The 22,556-nt window shown below is 41.6% G+C and overlaps 2 protein-coding genes across 2 annotated transcripts in view; both read right to left on the reverse strand.

The window, feature by feature from the left end:
- LOC108571343 (mitochondrial 2-oxoglutarate/malate carrier protein-like) overlaps nt 1–1,286 on the reverse strand; it is a 1,362-nt gene extending 76 nt beyond the window's left edge. Inside the window, 7 exon segments of the mRNA XM_017933360.1 lie at nt 1–87; nt 165–264; nt 342–512; nt 579–628; nt 630–671; nt 748–963; nt 1,187–1,286. The exon segment at nt 1–87 is cut by the window's left edge and continues 76 nt beyond it. Coding sequence (XP_017788849.1) covers nt 1–87; nt 165–264; nt 342–512; nt 579–628; nt 630–671; nt 748–963; nt 1,187–1,245 — 725 coding nt within the window. The 5' untranslated portion in view covers nt 1,246–1,286.
- Nucleotides 1,287–5,664: 4,378 nt separating this feature from the next.
- On the reverse strand, nt 5,665–21,044 carry LOC108571344 (potassium voltage-gated channel subfamily H member 8). The gene is made up of 16 exons (XM_017933361.1): nt 20,966–21,044; nt 19,249–19,359; nt 11,272–11,505; nt 10,612–10,743; nt 9,929–10,056; nt 9,623–9,851; nt 9,125–9,288; nt 8,448–8,661; nt 7,820–7,999; nt 7,539–7,738; nt 7,233–7,482; nt 6,873–7,132; nt 6,655–6,806; nt 6,419–6,587; nt 5,958–6,330; nt 5,665–5,891 (listed from the first exon to the last, which is right to left on the reverse strand). The coding sequence occupies exons 2-16, from the start codon at nt 19,322–19,324 to the stop codon at nt 5,692–5,694; spliced, it is 2,961 nt and encodes a 986-aa protein (XP_017788850.1). The 5' UTR covers nt 19,325–19,359; nt 20,966–21,044; the 3' UTR covers nt 5,665–5,691.
- Nucleotides 21,045–22,556: the final 1,512 nt, after the last annotated feature.

Here is a 22,556-nt window from a genome sequence, read left to right on the forward strand (position 1 = left end):
ATTCCCTCTTTTCGACACACTTGAATTATGACATCTACTGCACCCTTAAATTCTGGTTTACCATCCACAATTTTCATGTTTTGAATCCTGCAAGCCATTAATAATGCATAGTGTGAAAGTATTTTCACAACCATTTTACTAATTTAGTCTTGAATAATATTTACCTTGTTTTAGCAATATCAACTGGCATAGAAGCAGCAGTTGTTACTAAACCTGATATCATGGAACTTATAAAGTGCAATGTGATATTTTCAGCAAAATATCCTACCCAAAATAAATAAAGAAAGGATGTTATCCCAATGTAATTCACTGTGAGGGTAATTATTTGCTTATGTACAAACCAGTGTTAAGTAATATTTCTTTAGATTGGGAATATGATGCCAATTGAGCAGCATTTACAACCATAGCTCTTCCCATAGTTGGAACAGTACCTCTCCACAATGCTAAAAAGCCTTCCTCTCTGGCTATTCGAACCAATGCATTAAATGCATTCTTATAATTGCGTCTCTCAGCTAAAAATACAACATTGCTCAGCATTGTAAAACCCCTATCGAATGTTCAACCATCAATGGACATACCGAAAGGTAGTCTACCATCAGCAGTCATTCTAAAAAAAAACAGCTGTACTACCTATCAATGCTTTTACAAAGAAGTTTGGTTGACTGTCTCTTCTGAATATAAGAAATATTAAACAATTGTAGAGTACACGTACGTGCAATATTTTTCATTCAAGGAACATGTACTCACGAAACAATTTCAGATAGCCATGTATATATACCCAATCTTGTAGTTGTGTATGTACCCTGACGTAATAAGCCAGCAGATAAGCCAGAATAGAAAGCTAAGAAGCCCTCATTTTTTAAAATTGAGGATACTACACTTATAGTTGATATTCTTGTGCCGCTTAATTGCATTCGATTTTTTATTAAATCTAATGGTTGAACAAAACATGTTGCAGCCATTCTAGAATAAAGTAATCAACTGAATATAAACTTTCTGTCTTTTTTAATTACAAAGAGGTACTTGTCGATATATACATACGTATATATCAAATGTTACTTTACAATAATTTAAGTTAGTACTTTAATGGAAACAAGTGTTATTGATTAACCTTTATTTACGTTTCTTAATATTTAAATGTTATTTTCTAAAGATATATCTACAAAATGATTAAAAAAAAACAAACCCAGCTGTTCCCCCAAAAAGGAACTTTATTGAATTTGGCACTGTTTTTTGGTTGCTCATTTTGACAATATTGTATGACACAAATGGACAATCAAATGGTAATTCTTAAGTTATGGTTAGCTCAAAACGATTTAGAAAGAAGTACGATATTCACAAAACTTTAAAAGAAGGAAAAGATGTCGAAGTTTAATATAGACTGGCAGAGAGCACTAAAATAATCTAAATGAAAGATTATCACATTCTCGCAAAATTTCGTCCTCCGGTTACCGATACTAAATTCTATAGATTCGGTATTCAGCGACATCTTGTAGCATAAAACCATTTAGTATACCACATCTGATAAAGAATAGCAAATTCGAGGACTGTATAGATTGGAATTGCAACGGCAAACTATTGATAACGATAACGTCGATAATACAGAATTCTTTTGCAAGAATATTTGAAATTTTTCGCCAATAATTAAATTCAAGATCGAGATCTTATAATATTCTTAATATACCCACGCTGCTTACGTACCAACATAAGCGACATTAAATAGTAAAAAAGTTTTGCATTTATTATTATACCTGACCATCATATGGAATTTAAAATATTCATAATTACTACATCACGAATTTAAATTATACTTATAAATATTTAAAAAAATATGCAAACGCTCAAAAAGTAGAAAAACTTTCGTTAGTTTATTTCTCGACATACAAAAAATGTAAAACTAAGAATGAAAATGAGGGACTCACCCTTGCTGTGTGCTTCTAACACTTTTGGTTGCAGGTGTTGGAAGCCGTGACGATTTGAATTCAAAGGAGACACTGCTGAAAATCTGTAAAGAGAAAAGGAAATTCATGAAATGACTAATATTTTCATAATAATTTATCATTTGAAAGCAACTAAAGTCATATTTAAATAATAAATAAGTGGAACTACGTAAATTGAGAAAAAAATGTGCTACCGGTACCCACGCCAAGAGCTGACGCAATCCGCGTCCAAGCACGACAAAGTTATATCCACATATTTTCTATTTTATTCAATTTATTTCAAAATACCTACCACACACACTTTCCTCGGGCATCGTACACACTTTTTTTCACACTTGGGAACACTGAACACCACAAATTTACACTATTTTTAAAGAAATTGTTAACACTGTTCGGGAGCAACAAACACCGGCGACGAGGAATTAGCAACTGAAAAGTAGAGGTCATGTGATCCACTACGTACAACGTTTCCAAAATCAGGCAAGAATTCAAAATTATCGTAGAAAACATTTTTCGCGAAAAAGTTTCAGAAGCAATTGAAAATATTTATTCATAGATGTAAATTACCAGAATTTAAAATACGATTTTTTTTTTATATAAAATGCTTCAGAAGTATGCTAAAAAAATTACGAATATTCTGGGCTGTATATAGGCATATATGTATATAGACAAAATAAATCAAATCAAAAGGTTATATTAACGATATTAAATGCATTTTGTTTTTATCATACTTTAGTTTGATGAATTTTTTATAATTTTCACGAAATTATACATGATAGTTGATCGAGATAATAGGCCGTTCTAAACTAACGTAGTTTCTTACCGCGCACGCATCCTCTATTAGTTGCATTACGTGTGTGTTATTGGGTAGGACGCTTACCGGGATGCTGCGGTCAGAATTTATAAAAAGGGCCGAGAGAAGCGTTGTTTTTGTGAAAAGTGTATTAAATATAATTACACAACGTACATAAAGTGTCCACAAAATAGTTTAAAAGAAGAGAAAGTTGATATATCGATCGAAAAGTAGAATATGTCGTTACTATTATTTCGCGCGCGAATGCAGTGAACGTTGCTCCGTTCTTTCGAAAATTCTTTCGGTTAAAAAACGCTTTATTCGACGTATTCGTATAAAGTATATGTAGATTCAGCGTTGATCGATGTGTAGCTTCAGTGCTTGTGATATAATAGTTGAAAGGTGGGTAGTTTGGAAAAATTTGACGATTGCTATCGAAGTGTTGGCGCGTCATCGATTTACGATCGAAATCCTTACGAAGATTGCGTCATTTTCGAGGGAATCATCTCTTAAAGGTAAGTATTTAATATTTTTTTTCATATTTCACTTGGTAATTTGACGAATATTTCGTTTCGAAATCGGTAACGGTTAACGTTCGAAATCGTTAGTTTAAAATGACGTAGAAATATGGCGAATGATAGAGACGCTCGTTTTTATGGAAAATGGAAACCATTTTTGCGTCACAATTTAATCATTTTTTAGTAGTGAAAATTATGCAGTTTCACACGTTCCGTCTATTTTTTAACGTTAACTTCACTTCCACAAGTGTGTTGTGAAATCATTTGAAAGTAATATGCGTGGGGCATATCGAATAAAAACGAAATTCGAGTTAAGTGTTTCGGTAAATATTTTTATTTGTTTTGTTTTTTATAACGAGACGAGTAAAGAAAGGTTGCCAATTATACGATGCACACTGTACAGTAAGCAGTTAAGAATATATACAAACGGCAATTATTTGTGAAAAGTTGGTAGGCGTATTTTAGCCGTAAAAGCATTATTTAAGATTCCTCAATTCGTTTGCTAACATTGGTACTTTCAAGATCTCGTCACTCTCCGATAATATATTTATAAATATATTTTGTCCCTTAACACATTTGTACAATATTTATATTTGCAACGGATACAACATAATTTAACAGTAAAAACGCTCGCGGAAGAGTCGATCTTTTTCCTCGACAATGCACAAGTTTTTAAAATTATTTCATTCGTGCACGGTACGTATACTTTTACCGGATTTAGAGTGAGAACAGCGCGATCTCGGTGTTTTGTAACATGATACTCTAGAAAAGATTCAACGGAAAAGTACGGGCGTAAACAACGTATGTACGTATGTACGTAGAAATCGTACCCTTATATTATTCTCCGCGATATTCAAGGATGTTGAGAAAAATAAATATTTATTTTAAGGCCGTTGGTTCAAAAGTTTTCTAACTAGTTTGGTTTTAAAAAATGTACGATAAAAAATTTAACTAAGTTTAGCTAAGTTTTCGATAATTTCATATCTTGTTTGCATCGTGGCATAAACTTACCAACTATATATAAGTTCATATAGGGAAAAATGTAAGTATATGCACATGTACGCGTACATGTATATATTTGTATTTCTTTCTTTTTATATTTAACACGAATAACAATATCTTCTTTTTTCTTCACTTTAAGTCTAAGAGTGAAATTATAATTGTACATTTTTGAACATTCGTTTTCTTTCAAATTCGTCAAGTTCGAGCACACTTTGTCCCGGTGTGCGTTAAGAAATAATTGAATATTTTGTGCTTACTGACATTTTCGTACACGTTAAAACGACGAATGTTTTCTTCGCAGTTACTCGAAGAGTGTAAAAAGTAGTAGAATAGGTGAAGTAGGTTAGATAGTATTACAATACGTTTTTAGCTTGAATTATAAGGTGAGGAGCATAGAAACAGTATAACAAAATATATGAAATATTTATAAAACAGCTGCTTTCATTGACATTTGTGAAATTGCGATATTATAATAAATCTAAATATTTCATTTCTCATCTAATACTCACGTTACATATATTCGATTGATGTGTTTTACAGTTTTTGGTCTTTCGATGGTTTAAAAAGTGTTCGTGTTGCATTATTTTCTCGTGTTCTCGAAAGAGGAGAATATACAATATGTAGCTGAAATGATTGGTCGTTCCATTTCGTTTTTTTGTCATATACGTATGTATGTATATACGGATAATAGATTTCGATTAATGCTTCACAAATGACGATGAAAGGTGAACGAATACAATTGTCGTGCATGGCCAAAGCCGTGCCTTATCACATATTTCTCATAGCGATATACTATTTACATTGAATCCGTTCAAGAAATACTTACAATTGGATACATCTCGCGCGTATAATAATTTTATACGATACATTAATTGTTTTTTCCTTTTCTTCACATCTTCCTACAATGTATCGTGTGTCACCTATTTTTGGAGATTAACATCCTTTTCTTTTTTAACGCGATGGTAAATGCTCCAATTATGGCTACTTTACAATATACACTAGCAGCTAATTTGGACGTCGGCGGATACATCGAAATTTCTTGTGCACATTATTGCTACGCTAAAGTTTCAAATTTCCGGTAGCTTTTTTTTTCTTTCTTTTCCCTTTTCCTTAAAGTCTTCCCGTTTGGAGAAAAGACTCCGCGGTATGAAACGTTGAACGAAAATAATAAAAGTTTTGCCGATTTACTTGCAGCAAAGTCCACGCGGAAGGGTATTAACAGATTGAACGAATCACAGCAACACGTATGTATGTGTATGGAATGACCAGAAGCGAAACTTTCCCCCGAAGATAAATGGGTTTTTCGAATCGGACAATAAGGGTGGAGGACACTTGCTCTTCTTTTCAAGTATTTGCAAAAAGAAGGAACCGACGTAAAATATGTGAACACTTAATTTCGCACCTATGGTTTGTCACCGTGATATGTTTGCGGAAAGGTTCAGCTATCGAAGGGATCGAATTTCAAGGAGCGCGATTCTGGAAGTCGGCGCAGAGCGGTAAATGGTTGATACAAAGACGCGTTATCGGCGTCACCGGCGCTAAATCGGTGGGGCAATTTGTTCTCGGGATCCCAGCTAGAGTTGGTCGGTTTGTATAAACGAGGAATGTGCCGTTCTCCGTAGACGAAATTATTGTTTCCTGGAAGAGGGGAGACGGGCTTGGAGGTTGATTAATGAATTAAAACGGTGCGATCGGAATAATTACCTTGCGAGAGGGGGGGCGAGTGCGGCGGTGTCCCAACAAGAGGCGACAGGGGCTCGTACGGCGGCGGTGGAGGAGAAGACGGAGACGGTGTCGGGGAGGGTGGTTGTCTCGAGAGGGCGTCTGGATCGAGTTCGAGAATCCTGAGGACTCTCTGAGGATTTCCTTTAACCCAGGATTCGAACAAGTCGGCGGGCCAGTCGGTCTGCGTAGACGCGTCTAACATTCTCGTCGGAGGATCCCAGCAGATGGCATCCGGAGGGTGAGACGAGCTTCTCGCCAAAACACCGCTTCCACGGCTCGCGGGAGTCGGTAAATTCGGATTGCTTTGAGGCGAACAGGCTAGTACTTGCAGAGCTTGAATCGCGTTTCTCACCTATATAATTCCCGCCGTTTCGACGAGAAATTTGAATTACGCGGTGGTACATAATTCGATTGGATGTAATTTTTGCCGTGACGCGTACCTCGTAACTGAGGGTGGCGACGTCTTGATGTAACGTAGAAAATTGCGTATCGAGCCTTTCGACAGACCCCCGAATGTGTTCCTCCATCGATTCTTGAGCGATTACTTGAGCAGCCCTTCCTCTCACCAGAACTCCTCTTCCAGGTCTCCTCGCGTCTCGATACTCTTCCCTATTGTCGAGGTATTGTAAGATTGGTGTGCAGGTGAGAGAGGAAAGGAAGGGGGTGACGAACTGACCTGAACTTTGCGTGCCTTGGGCTCGAAGATGTGTGTAAAGGCGACTTGTTCGCTGGTGACAAAGGTGAAGTTTCCCCCTCGTCGGGCACATTTTCGTCGTCTTCGCTGATCGAGGGTAGCGTCAACGATGGTCCGTTCATATCGGACTCTTGCTGCGGGCGTATCGGAAAGAATATTTGGGTGAATCGGAATCGATACCGTAGAACCTGGAAATTTACCTCGGCCTCGTATCCCTCGCGTAAATTGTAAGTGAGATCGTGTTGTATGTCGTGTGCAAATTCGTGCTGGTACTCGGGGTACAATCGAAGCACGTCGACAAGTCCTTGCATATTTATGCACTTGAGATCACAGTAGGTTAACGCTTTAACGTCGCAACTCGATTTGACTATGACGTCGACACCTGTGCCACTTGTTCCACCCCCGTTACTACTGTGCTGCAGGTGAACGTTTATGTCACAGCCTACTAAATCGCCTTTGCCTTTAAACGAAACGAAACGAAACGGAAGGAGAACGGTGTTTGCGATTCGCATGTCTGGAGTGAAAATGAGAGGAGAATAGGGAAGGTTGGCGTGCCGTACCTAAAATCGCAACGACCATGTTATTCTGCACGACCTCCATCGAGCCGTTGCATAAGTAGTAGATGTACGAGAGCGCGTCCCCCTTGTGAATGAGAAATTCGCCTGGAGCACAAAAATTATTTCTAATGCGTAGAGAAAGCAGCTTGAGACAACCCTGGGAGGCAGCGTCGAATATCGGCAAACTTAATATTTCGCGATGCAGGTGCATCGAAACGTCCCCCCTGAGTTCCTCGGGAAATTGTTTCAGGGTCTGAAAGGACGGACGTTAATCTCGGCTAATTCTAAGTAGGATTATTTCTTCTTTACCTCGTGTATATCGATACCGTGGTTCAAGGACCACATAGTCTGGAAGTAGTCTTGCATCCGTTGTTTCAGCTCGTCGGGGATCTGATGCAACACGAAAAAGTCCTTGAGATCCCGTAATTTGGTTTGGTACAACGACCTTCTGGAGTAAATTCTTTGTATAATCGCCGTCACGTTACCGAACACCACGGCATGCATCAGAGCTGTAGCATACACAATGTCCAAACTTCCGTGAAATTAATTCGGTGTTAATTAACATCGTTTGATCGAGGGTGATTACTAACCACCAATCAGCATCGTACAAATAGAGAAGAACTTTTCGGAGAATGTATTGGCGGACACGTTTCCAAATCCTACGGACGTTAAGCTACTGCAAGTGAAATACAACGCTGTGATGTAGCTTTCCGCGTGCGTTACGTTCTCTACGGAAATCTTTAGTCTTTCTGCCAACGTGTGAATCCAACCTGAAAAATTCAGTCGGTCAGAGTTCGACAGAGATTCTCGTCTCTCGTCCTCTATCAAATACAAAGTCGACGTGTTCTTATCGCGAATATCGTTCACAAGTATGCCAAAGTCGATCAAATTGTTAGGGGACAAATTGTTTCGCTCCCTCCGTTTACTTCCAAGTAGGATACTCTAACGTGCACCGTTAGAAGCTGGATGAAGAGGTCTGCGAGGCAGCATCGCGCATTCTTTCTTTTAACGAGACCTTGTTAATTTACGCCAAGAGATTAGAGGGCAAGGCAAGAGGAAACGCGTACGCGTCCAAAAGGGAAAAGGAAAGAAAGAACTCGGTTTTGTTGACTTGTAGGCATTCAAGTTTCTCGCGGAGATCCAATCTGAACGGTGAACTCAACTCCATGGACTTGTATTTTATAGAAATGCTGTCTTGTGTAAGAAAATCGAACTTACCGAGATCCCAATCATTATCGTTTCTTAATCTTTCTTTCTCTGCGATAACGAACCAAATGCAAGCCAACCAATGTGCCACCAGGATAAAAAATAGCATTAACATCGTCAAAATAACGGCACTGTACTGCGAATATCTATCCATCTTTTGAAGTAACCGCGCGAGCCTTAGTAATCTTGTTAATTTTACTAAATGAATGTTACCGTGTCCCGATTCCTATGGTAAAAACATGCTATTAATAACACGTGTCACGGGATTGTACATCGATACATCAAATCGCGCCATTCGTTTCTCGCTCTAATCTAACACCAATTTGTCGCCCCGAGGAATGTAACCTTTCGCATCCGATAACAATCCGTGTAATTACGAATTCTCCTGCGCTACGACTCTACCACGACTAGATTGTACCATTCATCGTGCATCGCGATGCGCCTCCGTATCGCAGCTATCCGCGAGAAATCGGTAGGTAGGTCGTTCAACTTAATAACACATATAATACATCGAGCTTTGCTAAACGAACTCTATTCAGAACTCGCTTCCAGATCTCGTATAGACATCCACTTTTCTTTCTTTACGAATCTGATAGGGTATCTAACGTTCGAGCAAACTGAAAGGTTGAGGAATCAATTCTCGAGTACACGTATCGGAATATCTCCCCCGATAAACGCAACTTACTCACCTCGCCGCTGTAAACGTCCGATGCGTAAAGAAAGTCGAAGGGTAAAGCTGCGACGAGATCGACGAAAAACCAGCTTTTTACATAGTTCACAGCGATGCTCTTGCTGTTGCTCACCACTTCTCCTTTCCTGCTAACGTACGTCGTTCGAAAGTTCAGAACGATATCTGCGGAAAGATCGTTTTATTCTTTTCCCCCTCGTTTCCGTCAATTGCCGGGCACGGGCGCAAGCATTACTCTCGGTTTCTGTTCCGAAAGAGACGCAGTCCCGTGCAACACCAGCGAAGGGCTATTATCGCCACATTCGCGACATTCTGCTATTATGCAAGACATATATGTATGAATGCATCGAAAACCAAAAGTAAATGCTCGCGTCTGGGGAAAACTGCTTTGAGCGGTGGCGGCAGGGTAAGGAGCTCCTCGAATCACCCTTCCCGTTTCAATTATTTTCCAAGTACACCGATCGATATGCCGAACAGGCTTTAGGCTTAGAATACCTACCGATTATAAAGAGCGCCTCGACGACTACGTCGCTGACCATCGTTGGCCTATCGATGTTAATGAAGCTCGCGTTAAAAGGGACGACGATTGCCACGTAAAACGTGGCAAGGAGTATTAACCAATCCCAGCAAGACTTGAAGCCGCCGTAATGGCTCAGGACGAACTGCGACTTTTTGATTCCCGTCGTTTTATACTCTGGTAAAGGTGCTGCAGTGGAATGCAGGAGATTCTAGAATTTTCACACGGAGAATAATATACCTACGTTTTGCTCCTCGAGTCGTTGCAAGTGGAAATTCTGCCACTTACATTGTTCAATTTTATTTTGTGCTTATTGTCCTGCTTGTAATGGCCTGATAATTGATAAAGTACGGCGCGACTTCTCCTCCTGCCGTAATTAGCCGGCGGTGCCTCCGGATCGAGACCACCGTTTGCGTCTGAAATATAATTGTACGTTTCTCCTTCCGTGCCGGTTTCAAGCTTCAAACGTCAAGTGCAAACAAGGGGAGGGAAGGGGTAGAGAAATGTATATTTATACCGAGTCGTTAAATATAAGCGTGAACGTTCTCTCTTCTCCATCTTCGATATTTACTTTATCGAGAAAAATATCTCTCGTTCTGAACGAAATACCTTTACGTAGCGTGTTTCTACATATGTAGGTCGATTTTGTAAAATGACTAACGCGTGCAATGGCATGACTATCGGAGGCTGGCTGGTTCTTCATTTGTGCTCTTTGGTGTTTTGCGTTTCAGAATAATGTTGCATCGAGGTTTGTACGTGCAGAGTGTTGCGTGATCGCGGTGTAGAAAGCACGAAACGTTGGATACGTTGGGAAAAAGTATGTACAGTGGGAACGTTTAATCCATACCCGATGTATGGTCCGTGCTCGGATACTTTGGAATGCAATTCATCAATGACGTCGATCGAAATGCATTCCAGAGAAAATCGTTTCGTCAGACTGGGTTCAGCGGCGAAGCTTGGCTAGAACTCACCACTATCGTGCAACTCACACAGCTGAAGATTCTTCGTATCGGTGATATCCTTGTGCGATGCCAGAAACAGAACGACGTCGCCCTTTTCGTTTTTGATCGGAACAATATCGAGCAAGCAATCGAACTTATTTCCTACGATCAAACACAGATATCTCGTTCAACCTACCTGTACCGTACGTGTATTAGATACCGATCCCGTCCAATCCCTAATCGGAATCTTTCGTTTCATTTCAATTCCAGATAGGGAGGATCGAACGCGAGGGGTAGCAAACACCGGTATCGAAAATATCGCCAGTTGGTGTTGCACAAATATAATAGAACATGATCGAATCGATTATCTTGATTAAACGTAGCTAGGTACTCCGTTGCACCTGTGCTCCTCGTGCGCGCGTTTACGTCCAATCACTATAATCATATTATATCGTGGATTCTACTCTTACCGCGTTATAAATCGCAAAGTGAATTTAAGCGAAACGCTAGTTTGAACAAGTCGAAGAATTTTCAATTTCGTGAATTTTTCGATCGATAAAGTTGCTCTTTAAGGAATCAGGTCGAACCAATTAGACGAGCCAATTAGTACGCCCATGGTAGGAAAGTAAATGAAAGATCGACGCGTATTGATAATCAGCGGACACCGGTGTCTGTTGTGCAAAAGCGTACCGTCCTTCTTATAAAACACAACTTCCATCTTCAGTTCCGTCTTGCTCTCGAGGCTCTTGTCAATCATCGCTCTTTTCTCTTCCTTCGTTTCCGTGCCATAGAGGAACTTGCAAGCGCAACCTTTTTGCATGATTTGCGCTCGCGCGAATCCCGTCAGCTCGCAGAAACCGTCCGAGCAATAAACGATCGGGTAGAGCGCCGGAACCTGCGCATTTCCCAGCACAAAGTTGCTGTCTGCCAACAAAAACGAATAATACTTGCTTTAAAGGGGAAAAAATAGATCGTGACGTGTTCGAAAAAGTGCAGAATATGTAGGAATTTCAGAGTTATCTCCCGATGACGCGACCACATGCTTTCAATTACTGTTCGGCGATACTTTCCGTCCTGTTAGAAAGAGGCATTGCGTCGACTCGTTGGTAAATGCATCGGGCAAGTAAACAAGATTTTGATAATTACACAGGCGTAATGCGCGATGCATGACTGCATCGTGTAGTACAGTTCATTGGTTGATAGCTTTGTCAACGCGGCTGACGTCACGCATAATCTCTCTCGGGGTAGCGACGGTACTATTTTTAATTTTACGGCCATCCCTGAAACACTTTCATCTTTTCTCAGCTTTGCGAGACTCCGACTCTCGACGCTTCCTGTTCTCGGAGCGCGTCGTTAATTTCTCCGCCGAATGTTGAGGTAACGCGTAAAGAAGCTCCTTTGTTTTTGTTTTTTTCGGTGAACGGGCACACCTGAACAGTATGACGGAACTTTTTTTCGCAGTTTGCGGAACGGATCATGGTGACTGATCATTAAGCCACCCTTTATGCAGCGCGAAAAATAGCGACGGTGGCGTGTTGGTTGGATAGGGAGTTTGTCTGCGAAGGGTTGTAAGATAAAAATATAATTTAGGGATAACGTTCGAGCAGCGATCGGCTCCCGTAATTTTCGTTCGTAGATAGAATTTCAGCGATTCTGTTGTCGAGCAAGCCGACTGTAATTTTGATGCTCAGAGGTAGATTATGGAGTTAATGTTCCCTCGGTTTGAAGAGATGATAATTACGCGTTTATCGTTGAGGCGAGGCGAGGCGAGGTGCGGTCGTGAAACGGTAAAAGATTAATTTTAGCTCTGTGTTGTACCCAACTGAATTTCGCAGCGTTTCCCCCTTTAATTAGACGTCCTATTCCGAGACATCTGTACACCTTTCTCTTCCTGTATATTTATTCACGCCCGATAAGTATATGTGTGAAATCACCGTTCGAATTTCCAATTCCACTGCACGTAGGTGCACCGACATGCGCAAACTAGTGGTCGCGACAACGACAGCGTTTACGTTCATCGCATCAGCCGCTAAAAGCGGCGTAAAGTTTCAGCCATAGTTTCACAGTCCTGTCTTGACGAAGACTAATGGAGTCGATTGTGTCGTGTGCATACGTAACACACGCAGAAACACGCGTCTAACGCAGCTTTCCGCCGGAATATCGCGTTGTAAACAGGGAAAACGTTCTTTCGCGCGAATCCCAGTGACGGTAGATCGCTGAAAGATACGATACACGAATACGCAAATAGGTTTTTGTTGCAATCGTCTAAATTTGCGCGAGGAAAACCCGAAATCTGATAAGTAAGCTGCGTCCGATGTAAATAATGATGGAATCTGGTAAATGGTGAAAATAGCTGCAGATCATGAAAAGCGCATCTTAAACAAATATAGATTTTACGATGGTAGCTCTATGCATGGGAGAAAATCGATTTATGCTTAAAACTGTGTACTCCTTGCGCACGAATTCTAATTAAACTTGAAATAACGTAATTACACGGCTGTGAAAGAAGAAACGCGGCTTTGTTAATTAAACTCGGCTGAGGTTTCAATTTTCTGACACGAGTAACGTAAATTTGAAAAATACAATTACCACCGGTCGATTACTCGAAAATGTGGTGTTATTTGGAAATGATCGAACGGTAATTCCGCGTGGTAGATCGAAACGTGAATTTCTCTTCTCTCTAGTTGTTCGGCTGACCAAGAACGATACGATACGATACGCGAGACCGGGATAATGAAATAAAATTCAACCGTAATCTAGTCGCGTTCAACTAGCGAATATTTTCGGGAGTGTAAGCGCATCCGGCGATAACTACGCGATCAAAATAATTAAGTGGATATGACGGTGTGTCGCCCTGCCTGTTGCGGTTTACGCGGCTCAATATCCGTCCTGCTAGATGCATCGACCAGTTGTATTTGCCAATCCTATTTTCATCTTCCGTTTATCTCGATGTGCATTTGCGGCATAAAAACGCGATTTCGTCCTCGTTGTTGGCGCGATGTACAAAAGGATTAAGAAAACGTGATACTTTGTTGGACATTTTAAAACGCGTCGAGAGTGGTTTGCTGCTCGCGTGGTAATGAAAATCTTGCATCAACGACGGCGATATCGTGGCCATTATGGATTAAAAGTTGGTATTACCCATACATGTCGACCTTGCGCTTTTCATCACGTATCGTGGACTCTGCTAAAGTTCGTGTAAATAAAGGGAGAGCTTGTGCCTTGTATTTTTTCACCCCAGGAACGTTGCGCTCCTAATCTTTCGTACACCCTCCGAGGCAGTTTCTCTGGCAATCAGACCGATAGGATCGTAGTCGATACAACTCTCGGATAGGACGCTAATTGTAGAAAGTAGAGGAAAGTGGCTTAATCAAAGTTGAGAAAATCTAGCGGTAAATTGTATCGGCTCCTTTTCAATACAGTAGAGACCTTTCTTGTATTATCAAAGTCAAGATCTCAAATCACCGGAGCATGTTCAATTAATTCTTCCCTGAATATTGTCACGGATGTAATACTCTTGAAAGGATTGCAAGCAAAAGTTGACCTCCATCGGAAGTCGAGCCCGCAGTCTCCTTTTACATTCTCTAGCCGAAAATATTCTCCCTCGGTATAGAAACATTTTATCCCGTTTCTAGCACTTGCTCAACGTCTTCGTGTTACTTTTTCCTTTTCAAAGGTTAAGCTCCTATTCGAGTCACTCGAACCTTGGCATCCTTGTAACGTCGTTTTCTCCGACGTTCTTTATCGATGGTCTGTAATCCAAATTTGTTTCTTCGCACGACAAAATCCGCGCTGGCTAAGAGCGACACTTCGTATTTATAATCTTGGTTCGTCTGTGCAATTTAAAGAGGAAGGCTGAGAGACTCGTTACCAGCGGAACTTTATCACCCATGATTGAGGTCGGTGACGATGGTAACTTAGCAATTTCCACCGAGGTCGCGGTGTACCGTTCTCCCTAATCGGATTTCTACAAAATTTCGAGTACGTGAGATGGAACGGTCGAGTTCTGAATCCGTCGTTTAAATTAGTTCATTTTACAAAAGTCTCCGGTGGAGACGATGCGAAAACACAAAGTCCAACGTTCTGCAAACCGAATGCCGCTGGAACGACGCGACGAGACGCGACGCGAACAATTGGGCCACTTACCGGAACCTATCTTTCCCAATAGCTATTTCGTCCGTGTACCGTGAAAATAGCAATTCAGTAAGATTCAAAATACGTTTATCTTTCTTACGGTCGAGTAGAATTTAATTGGCTTGGTTTCTTCAACTACAGCTACCTTTTCTCCCCCGCATCGACACAAGTATTTAACGTAGGCAAAATGAAGAAAGTTTGGGCTCTCTCTTAAAAAGCTGCTTGAAATAAAGGACGATTTCTATTCACTCGTCGATGTCTGGGATCTCCTCTTTCACCTCGACGGGTTACCTCTCCCCTTGCTCTAGAATGCCTCCCTTAGACCGGTATATGAAGAGATTAAGCCTGGCAGTATCAAGTCTGCTGCCTAAGGGAACCCATACCGACTCTCTCCTTTTCGCTATCGAGTAACTTGGTCGTACTCTTGCAGAAAAAATTCGTTCATCGTTTCTCCCATTCGTCGAATGCGTTTTGCAGTTGACTATTTCTTCGTTGTTAGTGGTTTCATTTCCGATTTATTCCTGTTGGAACCAGTTCACGCGTTTACCATATACTTCCATTGTGCATTTCCCGGGAACGAACTGCGTCGTTACTTTTCGTCACAATGTTGATTGTCGCGATAAGATAAGTGTCGTTGATATCGAGCAATCGTTATATGCCGCTGCGCCGATCAATACCTGAATCTTCGATAGGTTCGATGCATTTTTCCCCTATTCCTTTCCACTTTCTGTTCTATCTCCCGATCGATACCAATTTCGCGCAATTAAGCTGACGGAAAATTAAAGATGCAATACGATGTTTGCTCACGTGTCGCTCGTAAACTATTCCAGGGTATATTTTGATTGCGTTCGCACAAGGTTCTCTAGGCTGTGGCTGGTTCTGTTTTCAGAAACTGATCCATGTTGGGATTTACGCGTTCGTACAAGTTTACTCGATGTCGCATATCAATCCTAACTTTGAATGCAATTCCTAGACAGGCTACACGCCTATTCACTCGCGAGCCTCGTGAAATTTACCACAGCGTGACGTTGCGTTACAATTAATTCACCGTGGTGGCGTTCATTCGCGGTGGAGGAAAACTGTTGTGGAAGTTTTGAGGTTTCACGGTGATACGTAGCTTCGACTACGTTGGAAGTTACTGTTAAATATACGCGCATAGGTGGAACACTTTGCCGTATCGGTTACATCCCGATTTCTCGTCTGGCGTTTGCTCGATCGTTACTACTTGAGAGAAACGGGTTTTGCTAACAGCGTGTCACCCGCGTCGGCAATTCGTCCGTTTGATGCTCTGTCGGGGGAAGAGAAAGTAAAAAGTTTTTCTACTTTTTTCGCGAGATAGCTCCCCGGAGGCAGTGGCGGATAAATCAGATGTTCCTCGACAACAGTGTTTTTCTTTTTTCTAACAAGTCCTCTGTGTCCCTTGTGAAATTGTCCCGTTTCGTTCCCCCGACTTGGCAAGTCCCTCGATAATTGTCGATATTCTTCTAGCGGAAATGAAACTAAACAGTATCCGCGGATAATAAATAGGTCATTCGGCATCTGCAAAGAGATTTACCTGGCCGCCTTCACTTTCGTAAAACAAAGTAGGTTGTTGCATAAAACTTGAAACGAAATTCCGCATAGAATGTTTTCTGCTTACTCCGGTAATAGGGAAACACCGTAAATCTCAGATTACCGGGTACAACAGACGAGAAATTAATCATCTTTTACGATAGAATCTGCTACATTGTTTAGCAAAGTTGTTCGTGAAACCGCGGATACGTGTGGTCGCTGTAACCATGTTTGCCATTTGAAACGTGGCACGAATACGTTTAGACAAATGTTCACGGAGGTGTCCCCTGATCGTTCGTTAAGAAGAAATTAATCATCTTGAATTCACGTTTCACCGGAGATGATTCAAATAAAGAGAAACGAAATAACCTTCACCGGGTGTATATCGTCGTTGTGTTTAGCAGAATGGCACCCCAAGTAAGTACGTAGGCAGGTAGTATAAAGTCGATTTTCACGGCGTCGATGTTAGATTAATATTCTATGCCCCGTCTGGGGTCGACGGACTGCGTGATAAAACTGGAGGGCATATTACTCAGAATTCATACCCCACGGCCAAGGGGGCTGTGCATCTCTGCACCTTAGCTATAGAAATACGATGTCGCTACCAAGTTTGCCTTATTTGAACTTGCATCAAACTTGTGCGATACGTTTTTGTCCAGCTTGCAAATTACTTTCTAATTTGAAGCTCTTAATACGGATAGCTGAACTGAGCAGGTTCCTGAAAGTTTCGAACAAACTTGTACAATTGAGCTGTATTTCGTTGTGGTTGGTTGATTCTTTTATCAAAATGTTCCCTGTCGAATCGATGAAACAGGCCGCAGGTAGGCGCGTAAAAAACCTGGCTAAAAGGTCCTCCATGAGTCTTGGTCAGCAAAGACAAACGAGTGTTTGAACAGTTGTCAACCATCCTCTACCCCAGTTGGCGATGCGCCAAACACGCTCGGAGAAAGAAAGAGAGTGCCAAAAATATCCAGGGATAGGTACATACTTGGAACGTCGTTAACGAGCAATTATTTCCCTTTTCTCCCAACGAAATCCGAGTGTTCACAATGGAAAGGCCACCAACTTCGATCCATGCGAACAACGAAAATTAACGAAAGCGAGTCGAGTCGATGTCACGCGTGAAAAAATTCTTCTCAGCGAGGCTATTAGAGCGATAGACGTCGAATGAGCGAAGGCTTGTTCTCGCGAAATTACATTACGTCGAAAGAGGCGCGGGATGTTTGTATTTTCTGAAGAGCGACCGAGTTTGTGGAGAAACTGGAGTATTTGGTGGAACACCAAGATCGAGCGTAATAGTATAATTCTAGGGTCGTCGTATCCTCTTGAAGCGACGCGACGAGACATCGTTCTATAACGACGCGATTGCCTCGCAAGCGTGGTAAACAAGCAAGTAGGTACTCGGTACTTGATCGGTACTCTAGGTAACTTGGACTTGCGCAAACATAGTTTTAGCGCAACTATGCGCGAGCAAATCGCGTTTAGTTTGTAGGAGATGCATCTTGACAATGCCTACGTGGTAAGCGAGGAATCGTGAAAGATTTATTCATTTCGTTTATTTTTCAATTGTGAAACAAGTGTCGGAGCGAATACGTTAGAGCTAAGCAGCTTTAAGCGTCTTAAAACTGTAGGCCAAGTGTCGCTGTAAAATTCATTCTTACGTAAATGCTAATACAATATTGCGCAACTGTCGTGGTACACGGATGAACGACGTCCCTTCTAACTTTGAAAAAATTAAGTAGCTTATGCAAATGTATGTAATATAAATTAACCGGTTAAAAGTGAACGCCTTCTATTTAAATCGTCCAATTAAATGAAAAGTGTACCGGAGGAGATTAGCTGGATCGACACGGATGCAATTTCGTCAGCATCTCGACAGAGGGAAAAAGATGCGATTCCATTACTTTCCGCGAACGTAACTTTCCTGTAATTCTCTTACGACGACGATGACGACGATTCTCGTAATTAGTTTTTCCTGGTCTGCAGGCCCCAAGTTTATCACGGTGATATCGGTGGTCTGCGAACTTTGTATCTGTCGCACGAATCCATCCTAAAATCGGTCCTCCTCCGAGGGATTCGAGCGGATAAGATTAAATGCAAAACTCGTCCCGCAAGATTGCTCGGATGCTGCTGCTTAAACATCTGAACACGGTCTGAATTCAATGCACGCCTAATCTCACTCTCGTTTAAACTCGGAATTTTCCAACACTCGTACATGGAACTTTGAACGTTTGGCATTTTTCTCGGCCTGTTGTATCAATTTTATCAGATATTCGAGGAGACGGTTCGCGAGAATTTCTCTTCGGATTACATACTTTTTTCCTAGAGTTGAAAACTCCAGCTGTGTGGCATAAGGGGAAAGGCTGAAGATAACTACCCGAAGGTAGTCCCGAGGGAAGAGGTTGGAACGGCCGATGTTACGAGAGATGATCTCGTTCGATCGTTCTTTCCACTGTTTCGCGAAACAGCATTAAGCGACGCGTACTCACCCTCGAGACAATTCGGTTTCGCGCGTTGTTAAGTATCGAGTGACGCTTCGGTATTAATTTACCGAATTTAATTTTAGTTGTGTCGCGGAAGTGAAATGGTCGAGACAAATTTCCCTTCTACGAAAGATCTCGATGGTACGCGAATAATCTTTTGACGAACGGTATTTCTCTCGGTAAAATTGAAGATTCGCCGGGGACTTTTCGTATTGACAAATCGTCCCGTTCTATCTGGAAGACGCGTAAACGAGGGTCGTCTTGAAATGTCGGGATTGGGGCTAATCGAACGGCGTGATACTATGATTCGTTCCTTTACACCCCTGGCAAGTTTACGCGAATAGCTTTTGCCGCGTGATCGGAATTCTATTGGTTATACTTTACTTTATTTACGTTCCACACAATTCCTCCTTCCTCGGTACATACATATTTTTGCACTTTTAACAAAGGGAATTTTTCTTTTTCTGCTGATCGATTGATTTCTCGTGAATATACTTACGGGTTCCATCGAAACGAGTAGCGATAGTATCTAAGAAAGTGTTTTGTGGGGCGAGGAGGCCCTTCCTGACCGGCATTGGGGCCGCCCCGCCGCGCTGTCAGGCGCTCGAATCTGCAAAAGAAAAGAGAAGAAATATCGTTTGAGTGAAATGCAGGTGATTAGGTACTCGACGTAAGTTCAGAAGCGTGCTTGAGGCTTGAAAATGGTTTAAGTCTTCGATAGGTAGGTCAGTGGTTCAATGAAAATAAAGGATTGCGTGTGGTACGGTAGTTGCGGTGATAGATTATTGCAGCATAACCAAAGTAGAATGAATCTATTTTTAATTCGACCCAAGCTTTTCATTAAAAATCTACCCGAATTTTTACCCTTCCCTTTTTCGTTATTACAATTTCTCGTGTTCACGGGTAGTTTTATTGCCCGCACTGCGAATTCCTTGCATTTTTTCTTTGCGTAAGTTTGCGAGTAGACACCGAAATGCATTTGCAGAGACAGGGGTCTCGTTGAGGAGGCTGGAAGTTGGTGATATTCATAGCTTTTCATTATTGGACAGTTCTATTGTTACTTCAGGTTGTTCAATGGTATTTGTGATTTCTGGAATTAATCCAACAGAAGTCATTCTTTCCTTTCGTTCGAATTATCTTCGTCTATATGCTATTATTATCGTAATAACACAGTTTTGCGCAAAATTACTCGTTCGTATTATTGCAATATTAAATTGTCGCGATGTCGTGTTAATATTCAGATATTAGATCGGTATTTTGTTGCAAAATCAATCAAGCATCGACTATTTTTGGCAACGAAAGATAATATTCGACCAGAAGAAACGTGGAACGAGGTTGAACGCTGATGGTATGTCGTCAATTTATAAATAGAAAATATTGCAATTTTCGTAAATGAAAAGTCCGACGGATTAAAAAGAAAGTTTCCGTGTACGATAGGAAAATATTTAAACGTATTAAAGTCACGAAACGATTAACAATTCTTGTTCGTTCTTCTGCTTATTGTCAGTATGTCCAACGTTCATTTTAACTCGCGTCCCAGCAAATGCAATTATCTCGCGGATTTTTTTTTTGTTAGAAAAGGACTCGTTGAGGGATTAGCGTGCAGTTTAATTTTTTTGCTGAAACTATAGAGGGAGTGGAGGATAAAATCTGGTTCGTTCGTAACGCTCGGCGTAAATCCATTTCCCTCTGAAGATTACATGTGTTTCCTTCGACGACTATAAGACAAATCAGCATCACCGTATAGCGATTCCAGCAATGTAACAGGTGCGAGGGCAGGATAGAGCAGAGGATGAATTCATTATGTGCTTATCCTCTTGTGCGAAACCTCGTTTACCGCATTTACCGCTTTAGGAAAGTTAAGTGCAGTGCTTTCGACGAACTGATTCGACCACGTTCCAAGGGCCGACCATTTTAACAATCTTACTCGTACGTTGTTCCTTCGCATGTCTACTCGAAATTTCATCCTACGAAATGTAACATCGCGATCGTCGTTCGTTGGTGCAACGTTCGAAATTACATACTTTCGGGGGAGGGAGGAGGTAGTCGGAGCTGTAGAAAGAGCATTTTAGTCGCGGTGAAAAGCACGTTACGCGTGATACGATTAAATACAAGTTGAAAGAACACGGTGTAGCTTTGGTGATTGGCTTAGCGGCACGTTTACGAGAGGCAGGTGCTTTACGCGAAATGTTGCATAGATAGCGAGCGATACAGACCTTATCGAGAATAAAAGTTCCACCTCACTGGCAGGACATACTGTGCATTGTATCGAGAGCACTATGTACACCTATTTTCGTATCCACTGAACACGTTAGGAGGTAGCCGCGTATTTCTCCCGTTGCGAGTTCGATTCGAGGTTTTATCGCGACATCACCGATGAAAACGGGAGACACGCGGAACGTTCGCTGGTACTCGCGTTACTGACCGAGCTGAGGGGAGAGATTCTCTCTATCCTGATGGCCCGGGCTCCTGGCTGACTTGCGCTCCGCGCACCAAGGCGCAACATGTGGTAAACCGTTGAAGGTATACACCAACACAGCCACACGTTTCTTTATGTGTAGCCACATACATGGGTCTACTCTGATAAGTACACTAACGCAAAACCGTGTAACCTGCATACGCACGCGCGCTGATCGTTTCCAAACGCGTGTGTACCGCGAGCTGTGAAACAGGGTCAAGACTCCGAGCGAGGATCAAACATGTTGGCGCACAGTCTTCGATAATTATTTCACCCTCCGTATGATTGATGGTTTCTCCATTACTCGATGAAAAATTCATTCGCTCTTTCTAATTCCACTTGGGCCTTTTTAATTGCGTTCGGATAGTTAACGATGCTTCTAAATATACACACCAGGGGTATATTAATCGTAATGTTCTCAACGAGAAAGTAAACGTAGCTTTCGATACATTCCCCTTCGGGTGAATCATTGCGTCGAATTTCAGTGCTTCGTTTAAGAGGGACTAATTCATCTCTTTCGTTAATTTTTGCAGCGGAAAGGGGAAAGTAGGATGTAACATCACTACGTAATACCAGCTTTTCGAGCAGAAGATCATTGTAGGCGTTAACTCGGTACCTCTTTATGGACAGAAGGATACAAAATCCTCGACGAACCGCTTAAGAGTCACTCGAAACATTCGCACGCTTTTCAAAACGTTTCGTTTGTCTCACCGCGAATCCTTTTTCATTGTAACACGAGTGGACCCGGAATATTTCGCGGTGTTTCGCTTCGGATGGCGGTAAAAAGAATTGTTCCGTTTCGTTGGCGTTAAAAATCACGGGACGAAGTGAAATATCGTGGACGGTAATATTCCGAACGTTATGAAAGTGGTGATATTCAAGGATATTTGATATCCACGTCTGCTGAGTAGATATGCAAAGCCATACTGTCGCATATATTGCTTTTATAAAGGAACCCATTGTTCCTTTGGAAGCTGCGTCACTGGAGGAAAAGTACGCGAATTTGCTTCTTGTCGTAGTATCGGAAATTTTTCAACGATCTACTATGCGAGACTTCCGTCTTATTTAGCCAGTTACGGTGGACAGGTTTTCCCGTTAAAAGTTGCTCCTTTTCGCCGGCTGAGCGGCGAGTGCGGAATATAAGTAGTAAGTGGCGTAATAAACGAAACGGCATTGTGGCTAGAAAAAGGTCGAGAAATTACCATCCAGACGATTTCGTGCACGGTTCAATCGACTTTTTCCCGACTTGATATATTCCTGGCGACCGCGTACGTAAATATATATCGAATGAAACGTTGACTCAGGTCAGTTTCGTAGTACTGCATAATGTGGCCGCACCGAAGGGGGTC

This window comes from Habropoda laboriosa, unplaced genomic scaffold, assembly GCF_001263275.1.
Source record: "Habropoda laboriosa isolate 0110345459 unplaced genomic scaffold, ASM126327v1 scaffold57, whole genome shotgun sequence".
In the NCBI taxonomy this organism is placed as follows: domain Eukaryota; kingdom Metazoa; phylum Arthropoda; class Insecta; order Hymenoptera; family Apidae; genus Habropoda; species Habropoda laboriosa.

What these genes read in the sequence shown, in the direction of transcription:
- LOC108571344 (XM_017933361.1), bottom strand. Translation starts at nt 19,324, where the DNA reads ATGCCGGTCAGGAAGGGCCTCCTCGCCCCACAAAACACTTTCTTAGAT. An exon ending in CGGACGTTTACAGCGGCGAG is followed by an intron (nt 8,662 to 9,124) that starts GTGAGTAAGTTG and finishes TTTTTACCATAG; the next exon opens with GAATCGGGACACGGTAACAT. An exon ending in CCAAGGCACGCAAAGTTCAG is followed by an intron (nt 6,588 to 6,654) that starts GTCAGTTCGTCA and finishes CCTCGACAATAG; the next exon opens with GGAAGAGTATCGAGACGCGA.